Source organism: Ovis canadensis, chromosome 2 (assembly GCF_042477335.2).
Source record: "Ovis canadensis isolate MfBH-ARS-UI-01 breed Bighorn chromosome 2, ARS-UI_OviCan_v2, whole genome shotgun sequence".
In the NCBI taxonomy this organism is placed as follows: domain Eukaryota; kingdom Metazoa; phylum Chordata; class Mammalia; order Artiodactyla; family Bovidae; genus Ovis; species Ovis canadensis.
The window spans coordinates 123,072,175-123,082,506 of NC_091246.1; the positions used below are offsets into that span (position 1 = coordinate 123,072,175).

The 10,332-nt window shown below is 45.8% G+C and overlaps 2 protein-coding genes across 3 annotated transcripts in view; one reads left to right on the forward strand and one right to left on the reverse strand.

Annotated features, from left to right (window-relative positions):
* The window catches only part of WDR33 (WD repeat domain 33), a 113,241-nt gene extending 109,756 nt beyond the window's left edge, over positions 1-3,485 (forward strand). For both annotated transcript variants that reach the window (XM_069576863.1, XM_069576864.1), the window contains 2 exons: positions 837-1,052; positions 2,842-3,485. In XM_069576863.1, the coding sequence (XP_069432964.1) occupies positions 837-1,052; positions 2,842-3,071 (446 nt within the window). In that variant the 3' untranslated portion in view covers positions 3,072-3,485. The remainder of the gene's footprint in view (positions 1-836; positions 1,053-2,841) is intronic.
* Positions 3,486-7,319: 3,834 nt separating this feature from the next.
* Positions 7,320-8,787, reverse strand: SFT2D3 (SFT2 domain containing 3). The gene has a single exon (XM_069576869.1). It carries the CDS (start codon positions 8,529-8,531, stop codon positions 7,677-7,679), a length of 855 nt encoding a protein of 284 aa, XP_069432970.1. The 5' UTR covers positions 8,532-8,787; the 3' UTR covers positions 7,320-7,676.
* Between the last annotated feature and the right edge of the window lie 1,545 nt (positions 8,788-10,332).

Here is a 10,332-nt window from a genome sequence, read left to right on the forward strand (position 1 = left end):
TCTCAGAGTGTGGTTTGAGGACTCTCCCAGGGATCCACTGGGTTCTCTCTTCAGCAACTCACCTCTCCCTGGGAGGCTGGGTTGTCTTCATATCTTCAACCCACAGTGTGAACTGAATGCAGGAGCAGGTGGGGACTTTCTCCTGCTGAGCCAGATATTAAAGAGATTTGTCAAAATGCCACTCTTTTCACTGAACAGTTTTGTTTTTGGAAAATATAGTTAAATGAACTAAAGTTTTCTCAGTCTTAATTTCTAACACAGCAGATGTTAGAACTCTCATAAATGAAATCTCTTTGGGGTCTTCAATAATTTTTAAGAGTGTGAAGACATTCTGAAACTAAAAAATCTGAGAACCACTTTTCTGAACCTTCCAACTCCTCTTATTTAAGGGGGTATGTTGATTCCTAATCTTGACCTTTCTGTGTACTCAATGATGTCACTGGCCTAGGGCAGGTATTTAGGAAATGTTTCTTGCATGAATGAATATTTGTTTTCAAGTTGCTACTTAACAGTATAATTTCTGTCTTCTTTTGGTCACATTGTACTTTAATATGGTACTTTAATATGGGGTTCCCTGGTGGCTCAGTGGTAAACAATCCACCTGCAATGCAGGCGATCTGGGTTGATCCCTGAGTCGGGCAGATTCCCTGGAGAAGGTTATGGCTACCCACTCCAGTACTCTTGCCTGGAGAATCCCATGGATAGAGGAGCCTGGTGGGCTACAGTCCATGGGGTCTCAAAGAGACATGACTGAGCAGCTGAGCATGCATGAATGTACTTAAATATAATGAGATTGTCAGATTCTTAGCCTTGTGGATCTGTGCTTCCTATTTTAGGGCCAGGACATGAACATTTCCGTGATGCTCCCCGCCCTGATCATCCCCCTCATGATGGTCATTCCCCAGCTAGCAGAGAACGGTCCTCTTCTCTCCAAGGCATGGACATGGCATCTTTACCACCCCGAAAGCGCCCCTGGCATGATGGGCCGGGAACCTCTGAGCACAGAGAAATGGATGCCCCAGGAGGTCCTTCTGAGGATCGAGGAGGCAAAGGTAAATGAGGCTTGTGGTTACAGCTTGGGAGCTGCGGGTGCTACAGCCCTGCCAAGAAGGCTTCAGGGTTACCGGAAGCCCCATCCCAGTGTATGCCTGTTGTGTCTGTCCCTACTGGGGCACCCCCACTGGGCTACTAGGGGTCCTTTACCCTCCAGGGCTTAGACTGCAGAGGTACGTGTTCCCAATTGTGGTACAGCCAGTGGGTGGCTGCAAGCTCAGTCTCTGCACAGGTCTCCTCCACTTGCTTCCAGGAGTGCCTGGTTTGTTCACTTTTCCACTCCGGCTCTTTTTCAGACGTCCGAGCTCTTTCTCTGCTGATCTGTGAGACTCTTGCTCTGATTGGCAGATGTGCTCTGGTAGTGGCTGCTCTGAGCCCTCGGGGCTGTTGTCAGCGGCAGGGAGGATTGTCTTCTCTCAGGTTCTGTGCCTTCGTTTTTAGTTTGGACCCAGAAGGAGCTCTGCTTGTGACCAGAGTCACAATGACTTTGGGGAACATGGTCTGGAAGCGGTTTTCTTCTCAGGGGGGCAGTGGATTATTTCTGCCACTTGAAACTCTGGATCTTCATTTTATAGAGGCAGCACTGACTTTGAGCCAGGAGTGGTAGCTATTGAATGCTAACTACAGCTGTGGGCTCAGGTGAGGCTGGGCTGATAGACAAGCAGTGTACCTTGGAGGCTGCTGGAAAGAGTGCCCATGCGCCCCAGCCTGTGCTCCACTCCAGTTCACCTGCCTCCTGCTGAATCCCTGCTTTACAGAGTTCTGCCTTTTGTTCTTGGTAGTTTGGTTCTTCTAAGTACAAAGCTCTCAGAAATAACTTCGTGTCACAAGTCCCCACCCACATGCACATTTTGTTGCTGGCTGGGGTGGGCACTCAGGACACACTTTGTAGGTCCCAGGCTGAGGCCACATGGCTAGTGTGGAAGTGACATCTTAACTGACAGCATCTCTGCCAGGCTACCATGAGGGGGCCTAGGCTGAGCTGTGTAAGAAAAGAAGCCAAACTTCCTTTGGCTATCTTTCCTCACCTTGTCTTAGCTGGATTCAGATTCCATTCAAAAATTTAAGACAAAGTTGGCAATAGTTTTCTGATAGTGCACGATGGGAGATGTGACCAAACGCTGTCATCTCAGGAAAAAATTTTTTAAGTTAGAATTGTAATGATACCTAGAGGTTTGTATGTCTAATCCTGGAACAACTAAAACTATCCCTGGGAGAAGCACTAAAAGCTAGTGTTTCTCTTTTTGTATTTTTGTTTTTCAGGGAATATTTTATCTAGCTATTTAACAAGAAATCAAAAATGCCATATAGTTGTAGGATAATCATAGTAAATACTTATTCTGTAGAGCACTTGTAATTAACATCATCAGCAGCTTGTATTTCTTACTTGCTTCTAATATTAAGTCAGTGCTTTTCAAACCTTCCCCCAGAACAGCTGTGGTGGCATAGGAAGGTGAAGGTACACTTGTCATAGACTGTAGGCACAGCCCAGCACGGTCTGTGGCCTCCAGCAGGGGCTCCCCAGCGGCTCCATCTCAGCCATGGGGAATGCTGTGTCTCGCTGATGCTGAGGGGCACAGCCACGAGCCGGGACAGGAAGGAGAAAAGGGAGAGTGGAGGCATGGCTTCCCCTGCTCTGAGTACCATGCTACTGTTCTCAGAACTCTGTTTAAAAACACACAAAACCAGGAATGTTCCACTGTCTGTCATCATAGAGGAAACGTTTGTACCAGGAGTTATTAAAAAGTTGAAATAAAAGTCACATGTAAAACCACTGTTTCATTTCAGGCCGAGGGGGCCCAGGACCTTCTCAGAGAGTGCCTAAGTCCGGACGTTCCAGCTCCTTGGATGGAGACCACCATGATGGATACCACAGAGATGAACCTTTTGGGGGCCCTCCAGGCAGTGGTACCCCTTCTAGAGGGGGCCGGAGTGGCAGTAACTGGGGTAGAGGGAGTAACATGAACTCTGGCCCACCAAGGCGAGGAGCTTCGAGGGGGGGTGGGAGGGGTCGGTAGAAGTTGGGGCTCAAAACCCCTAGGCCTCTCTGGACAGTATTTAAGAACTTCTTGTGGACTTTCCAAGAGAAAGAAAAGGAAACCTGCGCCGCGTAGCCCTGAACTCTCTGGGCAGCTGAATCCCAGGAGCCCCCTACTGAGGTCTTCAAGATGAAGAGACTGCTGCTGGCTGCCCAGAGTAGCTGGCCTTGTTTTGTCCTGTCCACCCTCACTGCCCGAAATCCCACATGGGTTTGTGAAGATAAAAGCTGGAATCTTTTTTTTTTTAAGTGTCACACGACATGGAGCACCTCCACAAATTTAAGTTCATGTCCAATCGAAAATTTGTTTCTATATGTACAGTTGTCAGAGAAAAAACATTAAGTTGTTTTTGTATGAATACAGAATGTGATTTACGCAAGAATTAACAGAAAACTAGTCGTCAAGTGCTTGCCTTAAGGAAACCTTTAGTTTCCATCACATCCGGTCTGCTGAGGGGTGTACAACTACTGCTTACATTTGTGAACATCCTTGATGGGAATCTCTAAGTCATCTAAATTAACTCATCTGTGAATTTTGTTTTTAAACAAATTCTTACCTAGCCATTCTGTCACACTTACTTTTGTAGCATAGTGAAAAATACTTCAAAATGTGGTTTGAAGTTAGATTCAAAGCCTGATTAGTTAGACATGCTGTGGCAAATGGAAAACTATACACCGAAGGAAAAAAAAATCTGCATGTCCAAGCAGAGGTCTCCCTTGGCTGCATCTTCTAGTAATTACACCTTAGACTTGAGTTGCTTTTTTCTGATTAGAGGAGCATAAGCTAGAAATCATCTACACATACCTTTTAAATACTGTAAATCATTTCAAAAATGGTTTTAAGTTGAAAAGGAATGGATCAAAATCTTTCTTAAAACAGTTCTGTAAATTTTAAATAATGTCTTCCTCTTCCACACTAGCTATGGAAACACCAGTGTTTAAGGCGGAGGATTATTCAATTAAAAGTAAGCCAGGAAGGTCTCATCCACAACAGATTCTTTTAGTTTTAAATGAATGGGACATTTGGCCCACTTTGAATTGGAAGCCAAAAGTTCAGTTTGAGATAACCCCAGGATACTTTCTGTATTGACCCCTTTGTTTTTATAAAAAGGCTTTTTTATTCTTCAAAGGACATCCTGTGGTCACCCTCACTATTTTGACAACTTCAGTTGGGCACTGGAGACAGGTTTATTTGACAAATTTAGTGGTGCTGGAAAGTGTCAGTAGTTGCTTAGGAAAGGGATGTTGACATAGTTGGAGTATATAAAGACTCCTAATTGGTTCTCAAAAAGCCAAGTTACTTCTGCAGATAAAATGTTCACCACACATAAAACACTGCCTTTTTTAGGGTGTTAGAACCTAGAGGCTTCAAGAGATTTTCTCTTTACTTTGCAATTTAAAACATCCTATTTATCAGCACCTTCCTCTAAACACACCTTTAGGAGGCTCAAGATTGCTTTAGGTTTGTGGATATTCTTTATTTGCCCTCTACTGGTATAGCTTAAAAAGAAGTTGTAATCAGATTCTAAGAGGATAAAAAGGGATCCAGAGTGCAAAACCATAATAGTTTATCGTTGTTCAGTTGCTTACCATCCTATGGACTGTAGCTTATCAGGCTCCTCTGCCCTCCACTGTCTCCTGGAATTTGTTCAAATTCGTGTCCACTGTATCAGTGATGCCACCCAGTTATCTCATCCTCCGTCGCCCGCTTCTCCTCCTGCCCTCTTTCCCAGCATCAGGGTCTTGTGCAGTGCGTTGGCTCTTCGTATCACATGGCCGAAGTATTGCAGCTTCAGCATTAGTTTTTCCAATTCAGGGTTGATTTCCTTTAGGATTGACTGGTTTCATCTTGCAGTCCAAGGGACTCTCAAGAATCTTTTCCAGCCCCACAACTCAAAAGCATCAATTCTTCAGCACTCAACTTCTTTATGGTTCAACTCTCACATCCAGACATGACTACTGGAAAAACTATAGCTTTGACTATACAGACCTTTGTCAGCAAACTGCTGTCTCAGCTTTTTAATACACTGTCTGGGTTTGTCACAGCCTTCCTTCCAAGCAGCAAGTGTCTTTTTGGAGCCTAAGAAAATAAAATCTGTCACTGTTTCCAATTTTCTCCCATCTGTTTGCCATGAAGTGATGGGACAGATGCCATGATGTGTTTTTTGAATGTTTTAAACCAGGTTTTCACACTCCTGTTTCACCCACATCAGGAGGCTCTTTAGCTCCTCTTCACTTTCTGCTATTGGAGTGGTATTATCTGCATATCTGAGGTTGTTACTTCTTCTGACAATTTTGATTCCAACCTGTGATTCAACCAGTCTGACATTTCACATGATGCTATGCTGCATGTAAGTTAAATAATCAGGGTAACACTATACAGCCTTAATGAACTCCTTTCTCAGTTTTGAATCAGTCCGTTGTTCCATGTCCAGTTCTAACTTGCTTCTTGACCTGCATACAGGTTTCTCAGGAGACAGGTAAGGTGGTCTGGTAGTCCCATCTCTTTAAGAGTTTTTCGGTTTGTTGTGATCCTCACAGTAAAGGCTTTAGTGCAGTCAATGAGGCAGAAATATATGTTTTTTTGGAATTCCCTTGTTTTTTCTATGATCCAATGGATGTTGGCAATTTGATCTCTGGTTCCTCTGCCTTTTCTAGAGATTAGGCTCCTTTTTTTTTTCTGAGACTCGTGGTAAGAACTTTATCATAAGATTTTAAGGCTTTAACTTCAAAAACACTACCTCAGTAAGCAGAAAATCAGGTCGCATTTTGAGAATTCATTTAGAGAAAACTGAAAACTCAACATTATTTATTACTTAATGTATATATCTTCATTTTAAGTCATCACTGTCAAAATACATATAATATATTGTGCTTTGAATTTTATAAAAACACATTTCCCAACAGTGAATTCTTGGGAAAATGCTGGAAAAACAATTTTTTAAAATAGCATTAAATAGCATTTAAAAATGGGCTGAATGTGGTCAGATCTTCAGTCTAAAATTTAGAACTAAAATACAGATTTAACTAGGGGGTAGACAAAGCAGCCAGTGGTACATTTTCTAGTCAAAAAAATAAGTCTCCCCCAAAACAGTGGATTTGCTTTTACAAACACTCAGTGGTCGTGCCTCTTGAGGTAGGTAATCAATAGGGTTGAAAAGCAGCCTTCTTTCAAAATAGGCGGGGTGGGAGTAAGTCTACCTTAGCGTCCACCTCTTGGAGCAAGGCTTGTTGGACACTGATCAAGACCTATAAATATAAATTTTGAGGCTGGAGGAAGAGGCAAAACTCTGTTGCCTGACCACCTGTTTAAGCAATGCTAATCCAGTCCCAGGAAACAATTACTTTCAAGTTGTTCTCAACCTTAGCAGAAAAAGGAATCATTTGGGAAGCTTAAAAAAAAAATACTGATGCCAATCTCGCCCCCCCCCCACCCACGAGATTCTGACTGAACTGAAGTTTGACTCAAGTAACTCTCAAGTGAACTAAGAAGCACTGGCATAGGATTAAAACTTTCTAAATACAGTTTACTTCCTAGTTAATATGCAGCTAGTGACAAAACGTTGTTTTATTTATGGACTTAACCAGAATACTGAGCCCATTCTTTCTGGCAATAAATTAAGGTAAGTCCTAGACCAAGGTGCTAAATCTAAAAGAAGAAAATTTGGCAATTAGATATGAAAAGCACCTTACATTCCATTAAGATCAGAATATAAAGTGTAAACTATGGGTTCAAAAGCACATCATAAAATTAGGAATGAAAAACCAGACCTTGTAGAAATCCATGGTTTCCATCCAGTAGATAACTGGATGTGGAATTATCTTCCTGTCTCCCAGGTGTTTCCTTAGCTGAGTTCTGTCCATGGACCTCTGAGCATTTACGTGCACCTTACTGGATACCATGCTTCTTGGTCCCTGGTTTCCTTATGTAATGCAGAAACAACTGTCCTTTAATTTTATAAGACATCATGTTAACAATTTCACTAAAATAAGAAAACTGAGATAAACCGTATTAACTAAAGCACTTGAAAAAATTCCAGTGGCTAAAGTCAGCATTTAATCTGCTAACTCCTGTGGATACTCACGTTGAAGAATAAGGGAAAAAACTTCCAAGAGCTAAAGAAAGCACGTTTACTGGCACTAAGCTACTGCGATCTACCCCTGGATTTTCTTAGGTGACAAAACGCGAAAGAAATCCGGGAAAATAAGGGCAGTCAATCAAAACGGAAAAGCTATTTTTTCTTGTTTTACTGTGTAATCTAAGACCACGGTTAACGCAAAAGCAATTTATCACTAATGTTTCATAGCGTTATCACCAACTCAAAACAAAATCTGGTTTTCACAGCACTTCCTGCCGAGTGTAGCACAAAATGCTGAAATCGAGGAGCTTCCCAAACTGCTCGTGTCTCAGTTTACAGTTCGCTGGCACAGTAAAGGAGCAGCTTCTACCCAGGGCGGTCTGGGAACGGACAGGCGCAGTCCTTGGTTTGGCTGGCTCTGGGCCTAGAGCCGGTTGCCCGTGTCCTCTCGGTGGCGCATCCTGGGGACGGATTCTGCGTCCTTCCGACGGCGCGGGCCGCAGGCCTCAAACGGGGAGCGCCTTGGCGAGGGCGGCGCCCGGGCCCAAGCGCCCGAGCGTGATGCGCAGAGCGGTGCCCGCGCCCCGGGGAAGCACGCCCAGCAACGCGGCCAGCAGTGCGGCCACTTGTGCGCAGGCGCCCAGCGCTGTGAGCAACGTACTCCGCAGACACAGCGCGGCGTACAGCGTCGCGCCTAGCGCGACCACGTAGAGCAGCGCGGGCCGCGAGGGCGCCTCCTCGCCGCGCAGCAGGCGTCCACACGCTGCGCCGCCGCGCAGTAGTGTGCCTCCCGCTAGTGCCAGCGCCGAGCCCAGCGACCACAGCAGCGCGAACTTCCGGGCGCGCAGCAGCAGCACAGGCGCGTAGAGTGCGGCCAGGCCGAAGCAGAGCGCAGCCAGCAGCAGGCACACGCCACTCGCCGCCAGCCGCTGAGTGCGCGTCACGCTGGGCAGGCACGCCTGTCCCGCCGCCGGCTCCGCGGGGCTCTGTGTCCACGTCCAGCGCAGGCCCGCGCGGCTCAGCCACGCCCCGGCCTCCGCAGCGGGCTCCTTCGCCTCTCCCGCGGCGAGCAGTGGCTCCGCGGCCGCCGGGCCGCCCGCTTTCCCCTGCGCCAGATATTCCTGCAGCTGGCGGTTGAGGTCCGCCATGTTTGATGGAGGCTTCCGCGAAGTGGTGGCGGCGGGGGGGGCCTGCGGCTGCCGCCCACTTCCGGCTCTACTCGCTCGGCTTTGGAAACTGCTCGGACCTCGGGCGGCTGTCAGTCCTCCTGGACGGAAGGGGCGGGGCTTGTGGTTCTGCTGCCTTCGTGGTCTCGACTGGCACTTGCGCTGAGACCGCGGCTGTGTCCCTGCGTGTAGCATCAGGATACCTTTCTTCGGTGTCCGCTGTAGGCGCTGGCAGGGTTTGGGTGAATTATAACCTCATTAGAAGTTAGTTGAGGGGAGTGTGCTCGTGTGGCTATAAATGAAAGAAACTTGTGTGTCTTGACTTTATGGATATCAGTGTCGTGATTCTGTGCTGTAGTTTTCCAATATTTGGCCATTGAGGGGAAATGGGGAAAGGGTTTACGGTCTTAAACTACGCTAATCTATAATTTAATTTTTAATTTAATTTTTTAAGAAGCTCACGCTGCAGGTCATAAGTGGTTTCTTTGGTAATGCTACAGAGCTGAAGCAGAGTTAGCCGCCTATTCCCACTGATGAGCTTCTCTTCTCTTACCCGTTTCAGCATAGGTCTGGCAATATTGTTTCAAGCCCCAGGTCATATATGTATATTTTTGGCCCACATTGTCGTGCTCCTGATGCACCTCTGGGTACAGGTTTCCTGACCCATCAGATAATTCTGAAGCGCTTGTTCACGGCTCGGTTAATTTCTGATCTTTCTCTTTTCAGAACCTCCTTGAAGTTCCTTGGCTTGTTATGTAGGTCACAGCCATCTGGGTGCCTGCTAGGACTTCTGGTTTCCCTGCTCTCTGGTTTCTGCTTGGCTAATTCCTGTTCTCAGACATTCAGAGTAAGCTGCACCTCTTGTTTACATCTCTCACTGAGGTGCACTTTCTCAGAGTTCTTATCTATCCCAATTGTGAAAGTTTGTTCAAGGCAGTGCCAGCAGCTTGAGGACAAGTTCTCTCTCATCTTCCTTTTCTTTGGACCTGGAAGGCTACAGCAAAGTCACTCAAACGGACGTTAACCTGATTCACACAGCTGTCGGATTTGAGTGCAGTAAAGGTGCTTGAAAGCCTTTGTAGAAGTTGAAGCCTTCGGTTGAAAAACCCATTTTTAAAGTGTCTTTTGTGAATTTAAATACGATGGCATGGAAGTCTGTTTGGGATGTAGAGTGCAACCCAGTTAGGTACTAGTGCAGTGTATTCTTGTACAGGTCTTTGATTTACTTGCCCCAGAAGCGCTGGGAATGGGAGGCAGGGCTGAGCGCGGTAGGCTGTCTTCTGTCGCTGACTTTGGAGGCACTGCAGGAGAAGAGAGGGTATCTCCCTGTGTCTGTTTCTTTTGTCTGTACTAGCTCCCCTCACTCCCTTGGTCCTGGCTTCCCCTGCACAACTCCAGCTGATGACTGGTGAGCCTCCTTAGTCCTTTATGACAAGATCAGTATTAATGAGTTCCTGCTCTTGTCATGTCTGACTTTTCAGTTTTCTTGTTACCTGTGTAACCAGTTTTCCCCCATTAAATTATTCCCTTTAATACTTTGTTTTCCTGGTTGGATCCTGACTGTTGTTACTGAACATGCAAACTTGGTTCCTCTTGCCCGATGTGCAGCAAAGCCAATCTGCTGACCCTGGATTGTGGTGGAGGAAAGTATTGTGTTTATTGTAGGGTGCCAAGCACCTTACTCACATGACCTGAACTCCCCAATGGCTTTCCGGGGCAGGTTTCTGGAGCTAGTCACAGGGTGCATGGTGAGCTCATGCACAATTATTGTTGATTAGTTGATGGTGAGGTAACTGGGTGATATGGGAATCTCAACTGCCAACTTAAAAAAAGTACACAATGTGAGAGTTGTGAATGAAGTTTTATTTGGGGCGAAATGTGAGGACTATAGCCTGGAAGAGAGTATCTCAGATAGCTCTGAGAAACTTCCAAAGAGGTAGGGTGAAGGTCAGTATATATGTGATTTTGCTGAAGGGGAAATACGGAAATAAGCATA